The sequence below is a fragment of the Podarcis raffonei genome, chromosome 1, assembly GCF_027172205.1.
Source record: "Podarcis raffonei isolate rPodRaf1 chromosome 1, rPodRaf1.pri, whole genome shotgun sequence".
NCBI classification, from domain to species: Eukaryota; Metazoa; Chordata; class Lepidosauria; order Squamata; family Lacertidae; genus Podarcis; species Podarcis raffonei.
This window is the reverse complement of record NC_070602.1, coordinates 91334811-91357245: the sequence shown is the minus strand read 5'-3', so window position 1 is coordinate 91357245 and position 22435 is coordinate 91334811. Positions and strand designations below refer to the sequence as shown.

At 42.4% G+C, this 22435-nt stretch overlaps 1 protein-coding gene across 12 annotated transcripts in view; it reads left to right on the top strand.

Annotated features, from left to right (window-relative positions):
• Positions 1-22435, top strand: part of SEMA5B (semaphorin 5B) — a 354034-nt gene that overhangs the window by 194616 nt on the left and 136983 nt on the right. For all 12 annotated transcript variants that reach the window (XM_053403821.1, XM_053403874.1, XM_053403856.1 and 9 more), the window contains 2 exons: positions 3812-4014; positions 20166-20265. In XM_053403821.1, coding sequence (XP_053259796.1) covers positions 3843-4014; positions 20166-20265 — 272 coding nt within the window. In that variant the 5' untranslated portion in view covers positions 3812-3842. The remainder of the gene's footprint in view (positions 1-3811; positions 4015-20165; positions 20266-22435) is intronic.

The following is a 22435-nucleotide window of genomic DNA, read 5'->3' as shown; positions in this document are numbered from 1 at the left end:
CTCTGTGGAGCTGTTATTTCTGCATTGTTTTTAATGATGCCGACACACAAGACACCAATGGCCAATTCTCACTCTCCAAAGGGAGTGTCTCATGTTACCCAAGTGGCTCTGATGCTCATGAGGAGCTTAACCCTAGAGCAACTTACCTGGAAGAGGTGGTAGGCACTACTTTGCTCTCAGGTCTTCATGCAGAGACTGGACAAACATATGTTTGCAACGCTCTCCCTCTGGATTTCCTGCATGGAGCAGGTGCTTGGCCTACAAAGCCCTATCCAACTATTCTGATCATATAAGTCACAGCATATACGTGTTTAGTCCATGCTGGGTTATGACACTGTAGGCAGGCAATGATTAGTAGTAATACTAGTAACTTGTGGTGCTCTAGCTGAGATGACCCCTCCCTCCCCCAGTTGCTACCACAGGGCAATTCATGTACCATCTTGTCCTTCTTGTGACTTTTGAAGGATAGCTATATTTCAATTTGTGTCTTAATTAGGTAGATGTGCATTAAAAAGCAAAACAAATTTCTATCCCTACTTGACTTAATCGTTCACACAGTACTACATATTGCAGTTTGAATCCTTCCGTTTATGCAAGTGGTCGTGCAAGCGATTCCAAAAATGGAATAACGCGTCTTGGATTTGATTTCACCAGTCTTGTTTGTAGCATGAGGGTGCAAACACAGCTTGTCGATGTTGACCATATTGGCACTTTTGTACCCAACCTATAATTTCTGAAGGGCTTTCAAAATGCAGCACTATTCAGTAAGTGAGCTGAAAGAGAGGTCCTGGCTGCAGTGTTACAATTTAATAGACAGAAAGGCAGGGAAGCACAAGGAATACAATAGGAAAGGAAATGAAGGAGAATGAGCTTCCATGTAAAAGCTGGGGAAAGAAGGAACCTGTCTTCAAAAGGGGTATTTATAAACCAGAAACCCAGGGAGGTTTTCTAATATCAGGAGGCAGGGCACTCCAGAGGATGAAGAATAACAAGAGTAAAGGAGATGCAAACACTAGATAACAAACCAATGAGATTATTTTTGCTTGATAAGAAGGCAATAAAATGAAGCGAAGTAGATAAGTGATAAGAAAGCAGAAAGATAAGGAGGGCAAGAAGACTTTTATAAGCTAAAAGAAGTTCCAATGGAATCCTGAGTGGAAATAGAAGTGAAGTAGAGCAAGTTACATGATTAAAAAGAGCAGCATGAAAAACCAAGCAATTTTAAACAGAGGGGAATGGTTGAAGATAGGTGTGTTGTTGGGGGAACTGTGTTTTGGGAATTACGAGGGTTCAGTATGGCGCGGTGGTTCACTTATAGCAGGAAGACATGACAGTGTGGTGCTTGGGAAACCCAGCCTCAACCTTTCACTCAGCCATGAAGGTTCTGGGGTGACTTTACTGGATAACTGCTCCGCCCCATTCACAGATAACACAAGGTGAACAACTTTGCTGGGCTGATAGATAGATGATAGATAGATAGATAGATGATAGATAGATAGATAGATAGATAGATAGATAGATAGATAGATGAAGAAAACTTAGTACATTTGCTTTTTCTGTAAGTTTGAATATCGAGTTGTCCTTAAAAACTCTTGCTCCTTTTACTTTGTTTCTACAAATGAAACTAGAAAGACCAAAATAAATACTGAAGGCGTTTGAGCTGGCCTCTCAAAGGTTCTTATAAGTAGGTCCGTTGTCTGTAGACCACTTGGAAATTGAACAAAACTTTTGGAATGCACACCACACCCTGTACTATCTCACGTAGTGCTCATTTAGCCCTGGCAATGCCTTGATTCACAGCTCACTACAGTCAGAGTGATGCCTTCCCTTAATTTTAGTAGCCTTCGGTGTCAGGCCAAGTTCCCGTGGTGCCTGATTATATAGGCTCTTTCTTAGACACAGCACTTGCTGAAGTCACTAGACATTCACACTGAGTTTTCCCTCTCATTTATCACAGTCTGTGGAGAAAATTTTAATTTGAGCAGCATTCTTCCCTCCCCCCGCCTCCAGTTTTAGTGAGTGGGGACTTGGAGTTGTAAAGTTTAACTTCTTCTGAACTGAACTGGTGATGATGATTGCACTGAGAGTTAGAGGAGTCACAGCTTAGTTTTATTGACAATATTCTTAAAAACAACAACACCACCAAAAACTCATCCCTTGAAGTACATAGTCAGCAGCAACATATGCCTTCAAAAATATTGTGGCTTTCTTCTTATTGTTTCTTTAAAAGGAGTCTAATGTCTTTGTTGCTGTTGGTACTGGCGCGACTTGAATAATAATCATGTTTGACAGCCTGGTAGGCCTTTCAGTTACATTTGGTTTGTCAGCAATTAATATTGTGGGCCCCAGGACCATTCTGCAAAACTGGACAATATATGCCCCAACTGAATTTGAGCACTCTTTCAGATAATCTCTTTATAGCACAATAAATGTGAAGCCGATTCTGGATCCAGAGATTTCTCTAACTAAATATGATGTCTCTGTGTGGAGATATTGGCACTTTTCCAGTACTTGTCACTATATATTATTACTCAGACCTCCCACCCAAGTTTTCCTGTGCTTTCCTCAGTCCTCTTATTGCTAAAGTGAGTGCTGTGTGGAAAGTGGTTGTGTGTTGTCAGGGTTACACATTGGATAGCGCCTTGTGGGGTTACTTGTGACAGGCCACACAACTACTTGCCACTGTGCCCTGTAAACCAGTTTTAATGGTCTTAGTTCCTGTGTGATTGCATTTCTGGAGTGCTCATCAAGTGTCAAATGTATTTATCTGTGTTTTAAAAACCCTACCAGAATTTGCAAGTCTGCCCTCACCTCCTACACTCTATTGCTATTTCAGGAACCTTTACTTCTTAGTATTTTCTTATTCTTCAAGCTTCCTTGCTGGCTGGCTATGCACAGCCAGCTCTAGGTCACTTAGTCAGCTTCACTTTACCCATCCTCAGACGCCAACATCTCCATCATTTCTGTCTCCCTGCAGCGAGTCTGTTCACAACTGTTCTAGGAGGACGGGGGACTACAGTACAATTGTATATGATGGTTTTTCACCTTTGTGAAATAGCCCCACAAGTATCTGTCAAGTCTGGAAAAAGTGTTGGATCTTAAAGAACTGCAAGCAAAGTTCTGTTCATAGAATGGGCTTCTCACCTCATGCTTTTCTCCCTGCAGCTATTCTCCAATTTCTGATTTAAAATGGTTCAGCAAGTTTTAAAGTTCATGAAATGGTGGTGATGGGGAGTTTTGCTTGTTGCTCGCTCTGTCATAGGCAACATCCAGTAGTGCCTATGAAACTTGTTTTAACATATTTTCCATGGCAAAATGTATATAGTGATGAATATAGGAGTGAGTAGCTTTCTGGGAGGGAAGTATTATATTTTTCCAGGTCTGAAATACTACGTTTTGAGAACTGGGAAAGTACTCCCCTTCCTGTGCCTCTGTAAATCTGTTTTGGAGCAGATTTGGGGGTGATGTAGGGTGTGGGTGGAGGGAGAGGGGGAAATCCCATTGCACTAGTGCTAATGTCTGCCCATTACAAGAATTTAGCTGAATATTGCCAATTGTCAACAGTAATGTAACCTTGAGAGACACTGTGCACTTGTATAAACTGAGCCCAACGTATGTGGAATAAATTATGGTCGTATCACCAAAGATCTAATGTCATGTTGACTGTTCTCAGTGTTGCTGTTTTGAACATTATTGCAAATTGTTACTCATCATGTGGGCTGGTTATGTGAGTGACAAAATAATCTCACCTGTTCAATATTCTTTTTCTAAGAGATCCACCTTTTCCCTAATTTATTTCTTTATATTTCAGGTATCTTCTGGGGCCCTACCTTGGACGCTGAATGTGCAGCACGTCTTCAGTCATGGTTGTTTCAAGATTAAAGGCTGTTCCACTATCATTGCCAAGCCTTTTCCTTCTCACTTTTCACCTCTCTGCATCGCAGAATATCCTTGTTTACTCTGAAGATGAGCAGCAGTGTTCAAGAAGAGAGCACCCAATGATTTCTTTTGAAGGTGGGAGTCCTTCCCTTCTGATCTCTCTGCTCTGGTTTGAGAATAAGCATTTTAGGTGGATTTGGATTATCACAACCTCTTACAATGCTGTTTTCTAATGAGATGCAAGATGAGCTTGTTCAGTGGCATATACTGCTCACCTAGTTTCTACTTCATCTCTCGGGTTACAAAACCTGCTCTTCCACAAATTAAAACAGGAGTTTTGCGAACTTCTAATTGGTGTTGTAAAGTTGTAAAGTTAGCATCTTCTATCTTTCATTGGAGCGATGGTCATTCTCTCTTGATAGTATGTGGTAGTTAGGTACCTGTCCTTTCAACCCTGTATATTAAGGGTTTTTGGCAGAGTTGATACAAGGTTAAGGGATAGTGATTATTATTGGATAGCAACAGAGCAATGTTCAGGGCATTGAATATCCTGTCTTTCTTCTTGTGTTTTTAACCAGACATTGCCAACTGACTTTTAAAAAACATTTCTCCACAGCTTTAAGAGCTAGATACTTTCTTGTTAGTGAAAGGAAAATGGAAGAAAGAGAACCTGCTATGTAATGGTTCTACTTGGCCTTAATATCCATACAATGATATTGCCTGCCCTTTCATGGTGTTCAATATGCTGCCATTGAAGCACTTTCAAGCCCATTTTCCAGTTTTAATTATTTCTGAAGTGAAGTGTTGATTTTGCTTTTTCCCTTTGGGATATGGAAGTGTGCTTGTAATTGAATTCTCCAATCAGGACAAATGAGTGAAGCTACTTATGACCTTTTGAGAATAGCAAGGAAAGGTTGAAAGCTTGCAGACCCTTCTGACTTTTTTTGGATGCATCTCCTGAGACAGTCCTAGAAGGAAGTGAACTGCTCTTTCTGCATTTCACATGTGTCAGCAGCCTGGTTTTTTTTGTTATCTTTTGTTCTTCTCTTTTCTATTATTCCATTACCTGTACTTAAATGGATTAAATTAAATTAGTGAAACCTTTAAGCCTGCAAAATAAAATGCCGGCTCTAACGTTCATCCTATGGAACCAGGAAATAAACCTTGATCTTTTTTTTTTAACTGCTCAGTAAATTGGACAATGTGCTTTATTGGGAAAGAGCAAAAGGCAAAACCCCTGGGACTAACTGAGAACCTGTTTGGCTGTTTAAACCATTAATGTAGTGACAGGCTTGTTTGAACGGAAGGCAAAGCTGAATTATCCTGAACGCACTGACATTTGTGGTTTAAATGGGATCAGGTTAGAAATGATTATTTAGATTTGTATTAATTTCGTGCCTCTGGTGAATATTACTTTTCTTTTGCTGCTCTATTTTATGTTTTATTATTATTACTGTTCAGAGTTTTGTACGTTTCTAAATTGTTTATGAGTTGCCTTGGGGTTCTGGAGAGGCTGGAAAAAAATGTTTGAAATAGGTACATAAACAAACCAATAGAAGCAGTTTGTACAAAGCCAAAGGCTGTTGCTAGAGGAACCGTTTATATTACGATCTAGACAGCCACAGCTAAATTGTACCTATGAGCTGCTGCATACCTCTAGCTTCCTTTGTTTTCTGGCTACAGTTCCAAATGATCAGCCATGGGAAAAGTATGATGTAGACTCTGTGTGGTGTTGTGCAGTGCTAGGAGCTTGTGGTAGGAAATTCCATTTGATCCCATTGAACACACATAGAGAGACTTGTGCAGTAGTTGCTGCTGCTTGAAATCCAGACGATGTTGGAAGTGATCCACATGGCACTGCTTCACTGTGGCTTAGATACCAATCAACCACCACACCGTTGCTAGTTTTGGAGAACAGAGCCTCAGACACACCCAGGATGTTGAGCCCCAGCACTCTGGGCAGCGCAAAAGAGAATCCATCGGTTGAACAAGAGAAATTCAGTTTATCTTGCTACATTTGGATAGTTCATACGAGCCTTAATTTTAGGCAGAGCGTTATGGGTGGCGTATAGGCTAAATCTCCACCTGAAGCCCCCAAGGTCACGAGAACAAAATTGGTTACGTACTTTAGTCCTTCTTATTGTTTCTTAAAGTGTGACTTGTGGTGCCAGACCAGCAAGCAAAGGATAACTTCCCCATGGCTCTGCTTTAGACCTGTTATGCTAAGACCATTCATACTGGCTACTTTAGACTCCACGATAAGCTTTGCTTAATGGTTTTTCTTTGAAAGCACAGTTGGCAAGTGAGTGGGAGCAACCAATCTTGGCTTAGTGTTATAGCCAAACTGAGGGTTCTTGACTTTGTTTATTTTGGCATGGTTTGTTTTGCTGAAACAAGCCATAATGACAAAGTCAAGAACAAATATGGCCTTCAGATCATGGTTCATATGGGGCAAAGCTAGACACAATTCCCAGGTTAGATGTAATGGTAACCCAAGGTTTGTTGTTTCTACAGCAAACCATTATCTGCGGCTTGCTGTGATCTGCAAATGTAGCCCTTGTATACTTTATTTATTTAAAGCATCAACACCTTGCCTTTCTATTAAAATGCTCAAGGCAGCTCTCAACAACAGTTAAAAATAAAAGATAAAAGATGAGGAATCAGGTGACGGCAGCAAAAACTAAACAAAAAAACAAAACAAAAAAACACCCAAGGAGCTGAAGCATCAACTGTTTGGCAGACCCATTTAAAAAAGAAATGTATTTGCAAGCTGGTGGAAGGCCATTGCAGAGAGGGAGCAGGGCTGGCTTCTTTTGAAGAAGCAAGAAGGCTCTGTAGCTAGAGGAGCATAAGATGCTGTCTACCATGGAGTCAGTCGGTAGGTGTATCTAGGTCAGAACTGCATTATCTGCATTGATTGGTGGCGGCTGGCCCTCCTTCAAGATTCCAGGGTTACAGCTTGGAACTTTTTGCATGTGCAATATAGCTCTTCTTCAAAGTTTTGTATGAACTCTAGGTGTTAGCATAACACAAAACACAGCACTGGAATGCACCAGCCATTCTGTGCTTAGGGGTGTTTGAACAGGGGCCTTAGCATAAGTAATCAAATGTAAAAAGTTTGTGAGAAGGCTTTTGCTTATAAAACTGTGAGCAGTGTAAAATAAAACTTCTGTCGTTCCCCCCCTCCTGGGGGTTAATCAGTTGCTTTTAATGAATGCGTATCTTTTTCTGTCTTCACAAACTACTTAACTGCTTAGAAGTGCTGTGGGCATTCCTATGTGTCGGTTACTGCGCCCAGCAATAATTAACTTGCTAGATTGTCAGCTTCTCAGAGAGCATGTTAATTTTATTTAGAATTTGTTAATTGAATTCCCTCTTGGAATTTCCCTTTTAGCCTCCTTTGTTATTTAACAACTTGAGAGGAAATCTTCCTTTTAAGAGAGGTAGGAAAGATATAACTGGTATGTTCTCTGAGCAAGGTTTATTTAGAAGGGGAGCAGGTGCCAATCAAGAGAAGTGATTGATCAATGTGATATGGCAGATTTCCAGATAAGTATTAAACTTTCTGTTTGTTTTTTTAACCTAAGGCACATATTCCTCTATTAGTCATTAGTGGACTAAGGCTGCAAGCCTGTGCTTGCTTATATAAGCTCCATTGAAGTGAGACTTACCTCTGGGATTTTCCTCACAGACACAGGGAGAAGGGAGGGAAGCACTGTAATCTTCTTTATCTGGTTCCCATGAGGTGACCATCACTCACCATAAACAACTGGGCGAGTCACTACTTAGAAGCTTGTCCTATTGTAGTTTGCAAATGCCAGTAGCCTGAAAGAATGCTCTGATTTTGTGCTTGAAACAAGCTCAAATGTTGTGATTTTTCAGGGAGACAGTGGTACCTCGGCTTAAGTACTTAATTCATTCCGGAGGTCCGTTCTTAACCTGAAACTGTTCTTAAGCTGAAGCACCACTTTAGCTAATGGGGCCTCCTGCTGCCGCCATCCCGCCGGAGCACAATTTCTGTTCTCATCCTGAAGCAAAGCACTTAACCCGAGGTACTATTTCTGGGTTAGCAGAGTCTGTAACCTGAAGCGTCTGTACCCTGAAACGCATGTAACCGGAGGTACCACTGTATCTGACTCAGGAATAGCATCATGTTAGGTTAATTTGGTTGCTATATTATAAACAGTAGCAGGTTTTTGCTTGTTCCTTTCTGCATCAAGTGACTATTTTAATTTTGAAGGGACTGAAGGAAGACAGTGTGTGTTGCTTAAGAGGTCCTGATTCTTTTCTTTTCTTTAGCTCAGCTGTGGGGAACCGTTGCCCCTGCAGACATTCTTGAACCACAACCATTGGCCATGCTTCTTGGGGCTTATGGGAGTTGTAGTTCAGTAACGTTTGAAGCCACACCTGCTTTAGATGCTATGGTATGAATACGAGCCTTGCCCATAAACGATTAAAAGTGGTATCCTGTTCCAAACATGCAGGACACCTTTGTCCAGCTTTGCCCATAATTATGGTGAGTGGTTTATTCTGCAATTGGTGTTTTAGTTCTGATAGTTAACAATGTATTCTGATTGTAACCTCCCCTTGGACTGCTTTTAGCAGTGATGTATAAGCTATCAAAAGGGACGCGGGTGGCGCTGTGGGTAAAAGCCTCAGCGCCTAGGGCTTGCCGATCAAAAGGTCGGTGGTTCGAATCCCCGCGGCGGGGTGAGCTCCCGTTGTTCAGTCCCAGCGCCTGCCAACCTAGCAGTTTGAAAGCACTCCCAGGTGCAAGTAGATAAATAGGGACCGCTTACTGGCGGGAAGGTAAACGGCGTTTCCGTGTGTGGCTCTGGCTCGCCAGCTGCAGCTTTGTCACACTGGCCACGTGACCCGGAAGTGTCTCCGGACAGCGCTGGCCCCCGGCCTCTTAAGTGAGATGGGCGCACAACCCCAGAGTCTGTCAAGACTGGCCCGTACGGGCAGGGGTACCTTTACCTTTACCTATAAGCTATCAATATTTAAAAAGAACGAATACATCTTGAAAATAAATATTGATTTTAGTACGTTAGGTACTTGCTTAGTTGGTTAAAGGCTAGGCTAAAAGGCCCTTCCCATTCCCTTGGAGCTTTTAAGAGGATGAAGGGAGCCCTGCATGGTTTGCCTCCTCTGTCCTGTTTTTTTCTTGCCCATTTTGTTGTGTAAGCCTGCCAGTAGGGACTGCTCAATTTTAAGGTTAGTGAACCTTTTCTAAGTAGTTTTCTAAGTATTTCATGTTACGCATGGAATATGATAGCATTGGAGTTTCCTGGCACATTCAGATCAAGAAGAGGAGAAGATGATGATAGGGGGCCTAGTCACAAGCAGTTTCACAGAGGCTAGAGATTTGGGTTCCTATGTACAAACAGTTCCCAGGGCAGCTGCACTGCAGCAGTCAGGAACTTCCATGGACCCCCCCCTTAATGGACAGCAGCAGGGGGAAAGGATGCCTGTGGGCTGTTTGGTCAGAATATTGCCTTTTCTGTGGGTCTACATCAGACGGCACAGCCTTGCTGGTTAACCTTTTCCTTTTACCAATCTGGAAACGCTATTAGAGCATGGATTTTGGCTAAAAATAAACCGACCATCAGCTGCTGCATTGCGCACATGCCTGGCAGTGTTGCGGGTTGTTTCAAAGAGACCCATGGGCTTTCCGTTATGGATTTCTTGCCCATTAATGAAATCCCATTGAATGTGAAAATGTGAAAATGAAATGAGAGAAACCGATGCTGACAATTTCCTGTTCTGTAGGGTTTGTTTGTTTGGATAATGCCACTAATAAAGCCATATATATTTGCTATTTTAGGAAAGCTGTGTGTCCCCCCCCTTTAAATTTCTTTTTCTTTTTCTTTAAAAGCAAGTATTTCAGAGTAAAAATCAGCACACTTTACAACTACAGCAACAGTATTTCTTTTCTATTTGTCTGTCTTTGGAGTTTTTAGACACTTAGCATAAACCATGATGAGAACTAATAAAAATAAATCAGTGTGGTGAGCCAGAAAGACCTCTGGAATAAAAGACAGATCTGGGAAAAGTGCCCTTCATTCACAAAATGCTTCACATACACAGAGTCGCTCACGAGCTGGAAAGAAAAGGAAGATTTTACGGTGTGAATTAAAGAGGGGAAGTGATTCAGTGTCTCTCATAGGAGGAGTGAAAGAGATCATTTCACAGAGCCAAGGCAGAATAAGAGCCACCTCCAGCTAAGGGGTAGGGGATGGGGAATCACAGGAGGCAAAACAGAAGCATCCAGAAACGGAGAAGAAAGAGTGCTAATGTCAAGGAAGACTATGTGTGCGAGTAAGCAGGCTATCGGTGAGAAAGAGAGGGCATATGCATAAGTAGGAATGGTGTCCAGAGCTGAGAATGCCTGTGCTATTTAAGTCTGTATTTACATCAGCAGAAATGTTAGCATTATAATCCTTAGTGATTTGGTTCATGATGCATCATTCCCTATTGAACACATGGGAAAAAATACTTTGTATGATATATGTGTGTGCACACACTCGTACATATATAGAGTATGCATATTTCCTGGTGTGTACCTAGGATTTAGATTTTTTAAATCAGCTTAAATTTGTGTGCGGTCAGATGTGCATCTTCTTCGATCCTGATCACGAGCCTGCATTTCACAAAAGTATTTAAATAGATCTATAAAATACCTATTTTGTATGCATAACATTTCAGGCTTGTCCCCGGGGGTGGGGGTTGTCCCTGAGAATCAGAGTAGAAAGTATTGAGTATAGTTGTACCAGTGACTTGTCTCTGGTTATAATTCATACTTACCTGTGATTGTTAGGAGTCTTGTGGAAATGCTGTAGGAGGTTGATCAGATGATTGAGGTGAATGGCAGGAAATTGGGGAGTTGGACTTAGATGAAACTGGGGAGAGTGTTAGTGGGATGGGGAATGATGTTGGGACCCCAAGAAGTGTCTGAGAGACCCAGTGAGCTGGGAGGGGACCTGGATCCCATGGTGGGATATAGTAGGCTGTCAGAGGAGTGCTCAGCCCAAGTGACACTGGATATCCCAAATTCGACATCACCTGCTCTGGCACTGCCTCTGGCACCTTCCCCTATCAGCAAACCTCAAATTTTTGCATGGCTGGAATGCAGCCTCCTAAGAGTTGCACATATTACTCTGCCCACTTTTTGTGTCTGGCCACATCACCTTTGCTGAGGCCCTGCCTACCACTTGCATTGCAACATCTGAAAGGTTGCCCCCAATGTTACCCTCAGGCTATGAAACATTCCTGAATTAACAATAGCTCCTGGGTTAAACAATAAGAATGTAGCAATCGAATATTCAGTTACCTAACAGTAAGCCCCATGGAACTCAGATGTTTTTAGTAGATATGTATAAGATTAAAGTTAAAGGCTTTGGCAGTGGATGAGGAATGTGGCTATAAAATGGAGCTGTAAAATCTTTGTCTGAAGTATTGTGAATGTTGTATATGGAGCACTGAGAATGTGTACATTTCAATGTTAAAAACCTAGAAGTGTATAGGAGGAATTTAGCCTAACACTAAGGGATGGCTCCTACAGCGCAAACATTTTTGCTTGTCTGAGGAATGATCTGTCTCCACCTCTCCCCTCATTTTGTTCTGGGGTTTTTCCTAACTCCTCCCCACAAGCCAATTTGGAGGGGCAGAGGGAGAAGGGGAGGAAGCCCCATTGTACTAGCTGGCGAACTTGTGTAGGCTGCTGCTAGCAAGACCTGTTAGTTGAATCTGGCCCCATTAGTTGAGATAGGATACCACATTAGGTGGAAGTTGCAAAACTGAACAAGTTACACAAATATCTGCCATTGTGAAATGTCAAAGCAAGCGAATAGAAACAGTAATAAAAGAAGCAATTTGTGCATATCTTCCATAGCCTGTAAAATACTAGCTTGCCCTTTCTCCATGTCCTTTCCCAGTCTTTCCAGAACTAAAAATACCCATAAGGGGAGTGATAATGCCAAGGAAGTAAATGGGTAGTCTCTGACTAAATCATTATCCAAGTAGACCCATTGAAATCATGGATCTAAGTTAGCCATGTATACTGCTTTCAGTGGATCACTCTGTGATTTAGTTGGGGATAACCTACTAGAACTGTTGGGATTTGTTGGATGTGGGAGTAGGACTGGAATAAACAGAAATTTGCTGGTCTGGAAGAACGGAATTCTGCAGTCAGGTTTGGCACATAATGATTCCAACCCTTTCCCTCTTCCTTCCTTTTTCTACCTTTCCTGATTAGTGTGGCCCAATTTATAGGGCATCGTATATGGAATAGATACATCTGAATCTCAGCTGTTCCCTTGAGCTAGGAATTGCCAGTGTGCCCTAGTGACTTTCACTGGTTCCCAGAATATACCCTCCCCTGATGACATTAGGCTTGAAAGAAGAATTCTGTTCAAGCCAATAGCATAGGTTGTGATGAGTGCTTGGTTAGGGTTTAAGTGTGTGCTGCAACAGTTTCTCCAGTTTACAAATGTGCCCATAGGCCACAAAAGTTTGACAACCCCATACCTGTTGGACGATTGGATGAGCATGTGTTTATGGCAGCTCCACCCCATCCTAGACCAGTAAGCTGGAATTCATTAGCACTTTCTTTAGAAACCTTGAACGTAGGCTGCAGTCTGAGTGCAAAGGGATGTCCGTGATGAGGGAACAGAAAATATGTTAGAACCTGGGACTACCTGCTGGGATCATCTTGCCCATGGCTGCAGGACTGTTTTCAAGGTTCTGTTGCTTCCCTAAAATGTCCTAGCTGGCTTGGGAGCCCAGTACCACTTCTAAATCTGCCTATACCGTATTTTTTGCACCATAACACTCACTTTTTTCCTCCTAAAAAGTAAGGGGAAATGTCTGTGCGTGTTATGGAGGGAATGCCTACGGGTGGCATGCCTACGGACTTTCCTCCTCTAAAAACTACGTGTGTGTTATGGTCGGGTGCGTGTTATAGAGCGAAAAATACGGTACATCATATTCATGTAATTGGTGATGCTGTATCTGGTGATGCACTCACACAAACCAGGGGGGACCAGGGGGAGATCCCCCCCCCAATGTAGCATCCTGCCTTCAGAACTCGCTTTCCAGGGAAGCTTGCCTGCGGCTTTCCTTGTTATTTCTTTAAGGGGCCCGGTAAAGACTTTTTCTATTCTCCCAAGGCTTTAAAAAACATTTTCAGTACTTATGTCAATTCTGTCTCCTGCTGTTTTCATATTGCGGTGGTGTTTTTACTTGCTTCATAGTTTATTCTGTAAATATATTACTATTATTACTACTGCTACTATAATAATGTGAACTGCCCTGAAATGGATGATGAAGGGTGGTATAAATATCCTTAAATAAATATAAATAACAGCAACAGCAGCAGCAGCAGCAGCAGCTAAAGCCTATGCTGGTAATGTTGTGAACCTTAGAAGCAAGTGGGCAAACTGGAATTTAGCTCAGAGCTATTTAGAACACCAGGGAGGAAAATTAGTTTCACAGTTCTATGAATACACAGACGCTGTCAGTCTGCAGGAATAGAATATAGGCACTTTAAAAAAAAGACGGCTAAATTCTGTGGGAAATGCACAAAGAGAGTTGCAAAAGGAGCTTGTGACTCCAAAGACTACAGTTGTAGTTTGGGGGGCATTGCAAGGATTTATTTTTGCCCACTGGGTCTGGCAGGCGCCCAGCAGTATAATATGTTTTGCTTTATTACCAAAGTGTTTATTGTTGAATCAGCTTTATTTTATGACAATGTTCTCCGATATAAATCTCTAGCCTGAAGGCTAATTAAAGGGGTTGCCGGAGGTGCTGGCGGTTTTCTGGAGGTGCTGCTGATGTGTATCCTCGGGGATGCTTTTCTTTTGACTTTCTGTGGTATGCCTTTCAAGGTGTTTTTATTATTTTCATTACGCCTTTCAGCACCGTCTCCAGCAGGGGGGATTACAGCATCTGTTGACAGCTCATAGATTACACGCTTTCAGTGCTGACATGCCATATGAACACTTACTGAGGGCTAGCTTTCCTTTTACAGAAAATGTAAACATTGTAGGCCGCAATCCTAAACACACTTTCTGTTGAGTAAAGCAGCTTCTTGTGTTCTGTGAAAGAGGAGAGAACCTAAGGAAGAGAGAGAGAGAGAGAGAGAGAGAGAGAGAGAGAGAGAGAGAGAGAGAAAGAAAGAAGGAAGGAAGCTCCTACTTACAAACTCATTTCCATTCATTCTTTCCCTGAAACACACCAGTTCCCTCTGACTTCACAATACAAAAACCATGACAAGACATTGAAATCACGTGAGTGTTGTAGATTTACATTATGATCATAAGCATGTTTACTCAGATATGCAGCATTAAATCCCTGTTTCAACCCTATAGGAACCATAGGAAGCTGCATTTATACCATTGGTATAAATACTATTGGTCCATCTAGCCCAAGCACCTTCTCCATCTGGGGTTGAAAACTTCCAGTCTTGCAGGCCAAACTTGGCTCACAAGGAATTCCAATTTGGCTCGTGAAGCCATTTCTCACAAACCACATCCATCTCCTCTGCAGCTGATACCAGGGTGGGGTGGGTGCAGATAGGGCTTCATAGGAACAAGGTCTGCTCCCACTGTCCGTCAGGGAACCCTTGCTCTGGGTGCATTTTGTAGGCATCCACTGTGTGGAGGAGAACTTCCTTGCACAGTCAATGCCTGCAAAATGCAGACTTCTCTCTTCCCCCCATTAGGTGTTGGGTGGAAGAAATAAGTGCTTTGCCATTCCTGTGCTCTGGGATCATCATCCTGGCATCCTTGCAGAATTGAAGCCCTTCACTAGGAATTTCTAAATATCTGAAACTATTTGAGGCTTATCTTCTTTCTCCTCATTTAAAACCCACCTTTCAGTCAAAGAATGCTTAAAATCTCACAAAACTCAGACTAAAAACATTTTTGCTTTCAACAATACTTTTCACACTTTTTGCCCTTGATGAAGCTCTGAAGCGAGGGAAGGGTAGGCTCTCAATTTGGGGTATGTAAATAAACAACTCTGCTGTCACATGAACTGCCTGCACTTTATTGCCAGTTGAGATTTAGTTTATTTTTTACCTCTGATCTCCACCTGAACTTTATTTACCATCCGAGCTCCAAATATCTGTGGGTGAGCACATAAGAGATTGGGGTGTGTACGTGAATGACTAAGAAAAAGGGCTTAGTCTACTTGCTGGCAAGGTGTTTTATTTGAGGTACAGGGAGAGTGAACTTCCAATGTCTAGCTTGGAAGATTTCCTGGAATGACAGTCTGAGGGAATTTTTAGATAGGCAAAGGGTAAAAAGGATAAAGTGGAGGTTAAGTCACCTTACCTGCTCCTGCTCAGTGTTGCAAGAAAAGCACTCTGCATATGGTGAGTCTCATGACTACATCATGTTGTAAAGTTCAGCAAAGAACACAGATTATGAAAATGAGTCTGAAGGACAAAATTTAATTGCTGTTTCAAGAACGCTCAACTCTTCTAGAGCAGAACAGGATGTACTTGGAACCTACTCCCAGGATTAGTATATGATTCCTAAAGGACTCCTGTCTTAAATGCTGGACTGCTGAGGATTTGGAAATGCAGATTGCTGCTCATCCACTGGCTGTGGATGCGAGTAATGCACTTGCCAGAAGCACTCTTCATTCTTCTTCTTTTCCAGGCCAGTTAGCCCTCAAAAGCCAAGAGCAGCCCAGTCAATTGTTTCCTTAATCTTGTTCTGCTAAAACCCAAACAAACACCAAGATGCTCCAGAAAACAACTGGCATATGGGCCAAATTCATATGAAGCAAACTCTGGGATCACAAATGTACGTAATACCTGAGTGGTGGAACAGTTGATCCGATTGCTTAATTACTCAGGCAACTTGATTGCTTAACCACTTCCATCCCGTGGCAAGGCTTAACAGTGCATGCACACACCACTTGTTGAGAAACGCCTATTGGCCTTGTGAATTGGCCATCACCTATTCTAGTTGGCAAGACAATTTAAAGCAAAGTGAGCACACACATTTCAGCTAGTAGGATTTCTCATTTCGTCTCTTGTACTGCACTTGACCACGCGTGCTTTGCATTTTATCTCTGCAATTTTGAAATTAGGAACAAGCACAGGGGAAGATGGGCTTATGACATTTATCCTCACACCCAAAGTGGTATACAATTCCTAAAAAAAACCAAACAACCCATGTGCCTGTCAGTTTGTTAATTCACAAAAGTTCAGGGTAGAAGTCAAATGATTCATTAGAACAAAGATAACACACTCCCCCAAGTATAACTTGCTTAACAGATCTTCCCTTTGGATTTAACCTCAAGCTTAAGCACTGGTGGAGGAACTGGGGGGGGGGGGATTGCACCGCCCCCGGCACCATCAGGGAGGGGGGTACCATTGCGGCCGCCCCCCTGACACGCGCCGTGCACCCCTATCGTGCTGGGCACCACTCCCCCGCAGGAAGCGCACCACGCCCCCAGGACACACACCATGCCTCCCTGGGCAACGTGCCCTGGCCCGCCGGGCAGCGTGTCACACCCCCAGGACATGCGCCACACCCCCTGGACACGCGCCAGCCACGCCCCCGCCTGCTCTCCGCCCCCGGTGTTGGAGCATGCAGCTTCGCCACTGAGCTTAAGTCAGCGTGAAAACTCTGTTATGGGCCAGATTTCTTGAAGAGGCACTTCTGCTGTAACTTTTTTAAAAAAATCCTTCAAACATACACAAGTTGGACAGCTGATAGGATGCAAAGACATAGCATTCTAGAATCTAGATGGCTGTGTTAGACTTCTGCCTGAAAAGAAAAGAAAAGAAAAATGTATTTATTTATTGCATTTGTGCCCTGTCCTTCCTTTAAGGAGTTCAGGGCAATGCTTTTTATCTGCTTAGAGTTGCAGTTGGCACATCAGCCTATTGTAGTCTGGGAGAAAGAGTGACTAGTTGCATGCTTTATGGCTGAGTGAATATTTGAACCTGGGTCTTCCCAGTCCTAGTACAGCACCAGACACTACAACACACTGGTTTAGCCTCACAGAGTAGGCCTACTTTTGCCCCCCCCCTCTCTACAAAGCTAAAAGTGTTCAAAGTTTTAATACATCTACTGTATCCCAGTCTGGGTATAGAGGGATTTTGTAATTCTGGATCACACCACTGGTTTTGTGGTTACTTGAAGCCATAACACCATTAAAAAGAAAACTTAGAAGTGTACAGCAAGGGCGGGGGGGAAATATGGCTCTTTCCCCTCATTGTGGGTTAGAAAGTCAAAGCACACGGGGAGCCTTGATGATAGGCCCTGAGTTGTTCATTTTTAGATTTCCTGCCCTGCTTCCAGCGATGCACGGCTGGGCCGTTTTGGTTTTAATTTTTCATAGTGTTTATATAGAGATACATTTGCAAATGTAAACATGGCCCGGTTTCTGAGGGCTTTTAGCCAAAGTTAAAGAGACTGCTCAGCTCTCCAAGAAAGGTCAAATGTAAGCAAATTCTAGAGTTCATTGGGTCCATATGTATAAACTTCATCTAATGTAGAGCAGGCCTATTCCAGCACTTACCTTCATATGGTTTTGAGGCTTGCTCTTTAAGATAAAAGCAGTGCAGTGCCCTCGGGGATGCCTGTGACCCCAGGTAATGAGATTTAATATGGTGAATGGAAAAATCCCAAAGTCTTTCCTCAGCTGTTACTTTCTCCCCAACTTATCCCCTTCCTCTTACAGAAAGGTGCAGGCAATAGAAGCCTTGATGGCGGTATTCAGCATTAATTCTGATGACTAGTAGTTGAGTCTTCTTAACTGAGAGAGCCATGCTGTGTTTAATCATCTCCCAATGATACGGCTATAAAGGCTTGAATTTTTGCCACAGAGATGCATGTCTTGCAGCCTTTAATTTAATAATCGGGAAAAGCTTTTTCTATATGCTCTGCCACCTGCGGTCGTAAATAGAAATCGGGACAGTTGCCTGTTATTTCCCAGGCTTGACTGACATTCAGAACGATCATAGGAAGGATTGAGCTACCTACAGTGCATGTATTTTTCACCCCACAATTCTTTACCTGTAATTTTGTCAGGGTTTATTTAAAACGAGAGATGATGGCAGAACCTCGGTGAAGTTGGATTGTGAATGATGAAAAGGGGGGGAGGGGAGAGGAAATACACACCTCATCTTTTCTGCCATGACATCGTAATGGGTTAGGCAGGGAGAGGGAGAAAACTCACGTGGGCAAGAAATGACAAGAGAAAATTAGAGCATCAGACCAGCATCTGTAAAAAGGGTTCATTGTTGTAAAATGACCCTCCTATCAGAGAACATAAATGCCCAAGCGTCTGGGGAGTGTTCACATTATCCAGCTCACCTACCTGAAGCATGTTATTTCCGTAGATTAGGTTCAGACAGATTTCTTGCTGCTAAGGATCTATGCTAAAAACAGGGGTTCATTAGCAAGCAGAATACAGCAGGCAGCATTTTTCTTTTCTTTTCTTTTTGTACCTTCTGCAGTGTTGGGACATTATTAACCTGCCTGGCAGATTCTGCTGCACTAGGATAACTTGCTGAGGTGTCCTGAATATCTTGGCTCGTGTAGCAGTGGACCTTTAGAGGAGGGCAGGACACCCCATACATTATGTGCAAGGCAGTACCTTGATTTGGGGGGTTAGTCCTCGGAAATCTGAAGGTGAGATACAGGGTTATAGGAATAGCTCTTGTATGGGAGGAAAAAGAGCTAAGTGAATCACAGGGAACCATTATTATTTGGAAAGGTCATTTGCTCTAGGGATTAAAGGCAAAGTTAGAAGAAATTGTATTCTGAATACCTTTCAGGAATAGTGTGTTTCTGTAGGGACTGGCAATACCTTTCTGCTACTTCTGCTGCTGCTGCTGCTGCAGGATTTCTGATGCTTGACAAATTCAGTCTTTAGATTTAATTGTGGAATATCCTTATTTGCACCTCTTGGACTCCATTTTCCTCCAGATTTTGTACTTTTGACACAGTTTTCAGCAACTAAGAGTATCAAACTATTATTCTGAGAAAAAATGCTGTCAATATATATTTAGATAATAGAATCATATAATTGTAGAGTCAGAAGGGATCTCAAGGATCATCTCGTCCACCCACCTGCCATGTAGAAATATGCAGCTGTCCCATATGGGGATCAAACCTGCGATGTTGGCATTATCAGCACGGTGCTCTAACTAGCTGAGCCATTAGGTGAATGTTGTACTGATTTATAAAAGATGAAAAGTGTATCCAGGTGTTAAAGCCGTCATGCAACTAGAATAAGGCAAGGGAAAAGTGAGGATATGCTAGCTGGCTCCATCCCTTGGGAGTTGTCACCTGGCCTTCTCATCCTCCTAATACCAGAGAAGATCTGCAATGTGGAGCTTTCTAGACCCATGAAGGCTTTCTACATGACTTTGACCCCTGCATGATTAGAGTTTCTGACATTTAAATTCCTGCATGTTTGGAGTAGAACAGGTTTTTATTTGTTTTTGGTTTTTTGTCCTTGCATACACAAATAGCTTTTTCCAAAATTTCTTTCTTGATTTTTATTAGACCTGTGTATCTCTTTATAATAATAAAGTCTGAAAGTGATTCCTTCTCTCCCTCTTCTCTCTCTCTCTCTCTCTCTCTCTCTCTCTCTCTCTGATAAAACACACTAAACAATCCACAGTATCAGTACAGTAACAGTTATAAAAAGCACACACTAGAGCCCATGCTGAATAACCGTAAAAACAATATAAATAAAGCTGTCCATATGCCTGAGAGAACAGAAACATTTTTACCTGGTGCAGGAATCATAGTAGAATGGGCGTTAGGCATGCCTCTTGAGGTAGAGTGTCCCAAATATGGGTTTGGGTGGGGGAAGTTTACAGAGAAGGCCCATTCACTGGATACCACCCTCATCTATATAATTATTAACAGTAAAGGAGTCCCATCTTGCTTCGTACTTGATCAGTTGATTGGCATATCCAACCACATGTAAAAATAAAAGAAGTCACCCACTTTGATGGGATAGGGTCTTTGGTCATCAACTAGCCCGCAATTTTGTCCATAATGTCCTAGTTGTCATTATCCCAGATTTGCTGTTTACTCTTTTAGGGTTGTCTACAATTCTGTCACATGATTCTGCCACATTTTTACACTGGTTTGCACTCCAAGAAAGCCAAAACTATGACTGGATTATATATTTACCATCTATTGATAGAGCTTCAGTTGGAAATCCATTAGCAGAATGTCCTATAGAACATTTATTGCATATGAAACAGTGTCATTGTCCCCCCTTCTTTTTCATTTTCTTTGCAGATCTGAAGCCTTGGGTCTCAAATTTCAGCTATCCAGGTGTACGGGACTTCTCCCAGCTTGCTCTGGATGCCAATAGGAATCAACTCATTGTTGGAGCCAGGTAAATTAGAATCTTCTAATTGGGGCAAGATTGCTTCTCCAGCCCATTCCCGGCAGGTTACTGTCTGTTAAAGAGGTTACTTTTCCAGCTTGCAAGCTCACACAGTGTTGGTCTTAAAAGGAAGCTATAATTTATGTAGAGGGATTTTAAAAACACAGTAATAATGCCAAAGAGGAGAAAATTGCCATTCATTTTAGAAGGGGAAATGTGATAAAAATGAGTAGTTAATGAAGCAGAAAGCTGTCGTCTCCCAAGGATCACAGATGCTTTAAAGGCTTTCTCAGTTAGGATTTGTCCACATGCACAAAAACAGAACTTACATAGTGGTATTTAAATAAAAGAAAGAACTAGGCACACTAGTAGAGAATATGCCCAGGTTGTCAGGGCAATGCATCCTTACAATGTAAGTCAATTAGCCTTGTGAAGCTTGGCTTGAATGGAGCTGACAACTTGTGTCCTTGATAGGTTACTTGGCAAGGTAGTGTGATTCCCTGTGACTCATGATTTTAACACTCCTCAAAGAAAACGGCTTTGAGCTTTCTTTCTCATCCAAATATATAGTGATCAGATACTTAAAAGGCTTTAAAAACTCCAGATAAGATTTTAAATGCCGTCATAAAATTAGTACTCATGGCCACGTGACCCGGAAGTGTCTCCGGACAGCGCTGGCCCCCGGTCTCTTGAGTGAGATGGGCGCACAACCCTAGAGTCTGTCAAGACTGGCCCGTACGGGCAGGGGTACCTTTACCTTTATTTAGCATTTGTAGCTTTCTCCCTCTCTCCCAAAGGTTCAAAATGACTGATGTATTTTCTTGTCAATCCTTAACAATCACACTGATAGTTGACTAGCAGTTGATTTTGTGGGGATCTAGGGATGAGAGAGAGTGGTTTGCTTGAGTCCTTCTATTTAGTTCATAGCTGAGGTAAGATTGGAACAGGATAGTTCCTGTTCAGATGTCATGGTCCTATCCATTTTATGATGCCAGCTTCCTATGAAAAATAAATAAGTTTCCACACACAATGTACAATACCCAGTTTTCACATCTTTCTTTTTGCTAAGTATTTGTATAGTTGCTTGTCAAATTTGCTAGGTGAATTTGGAAAACTCTACATTGCTGCTCTCTCATCAAGGCAGTTGAGGTTATCTGTGAATCTTCCCTCTCCAAATCTCTGCTGTTGTAGTACATCTTTTTCAGGCCTACATCTGCTCGGGTATATCTGATCCTTCTCAGGTTTCTTCCAGGTTCCAATTGTCATTGTTACAAAACTCACCATTTTTTAATGACAGGTCCGCACACCCTCTTAGGTGGGCGCTTTTGTGGGCCAGCACTCCTCTCACATGCTGTGATCTGGCGGTGAAGGCTTCTCCTTCAGGTCACTTCCCGGGCGGCAAAGGATGTCCCTCAACTGAGCTTTGCTGCCCAGGAGGTACATTCTGCCTGCTTACACAATTGACCAATTGCAAGCAGGCATGGGAGGCGGACCTGGCTGGGCCTGTGGGCTCCACTTGGGCCATGCCCAGGGCATTAAAAAGGGGTCTTTGCTGTTTTCTGCAGTCTCTTCATCACTGGATAATATGCCCTTGGTAGACTAAGTGTCCAGTTTAGAAATAAGCATAATGCACACAGCAAAATAAAAAAAGAGACCCGGATTACAATACTTTTCCTTCTAATGCCTATGAATCATGTCGAGTATGGTAGATTTTGTTCAGACAAGGATACCTAGGGGAAAAGCAGCTAAATAAATGTTTGAGTGAGGTGTAATGCTTTATAGCAGCGGCTTCCTTCAAATTTGTCAAAGGTGCTTGTGATTCATTGAAACATTGCCCATGTCAGGAACAGATAAGGAAACTATGGCTTCAAAAGAACCCTGGTGAGAATGAATGCTGCACCGGAATGCCAAATTGGGATAGTTGTGAGACACAGCATGGGTATGCAGGCATATCTACAGGTTGGGACAGTGACAAGTGGCTGAAACAAAAGGTGTGTTGGAGACCTAAGAAGAAGCATTCATCATCTCCTCTGAAAAGGCAGCAGGAGGTGTGGACTTGCAATGCTAGAGGTATTTGGATCTATGGATGTGAGAGATGCATTTTTAAGACAGTCTTCCTTTTGCAGCAGCAGCAAGAGTGGCTGGGGAGTGGAGGTGGAAACAGCCAGAATATATCACT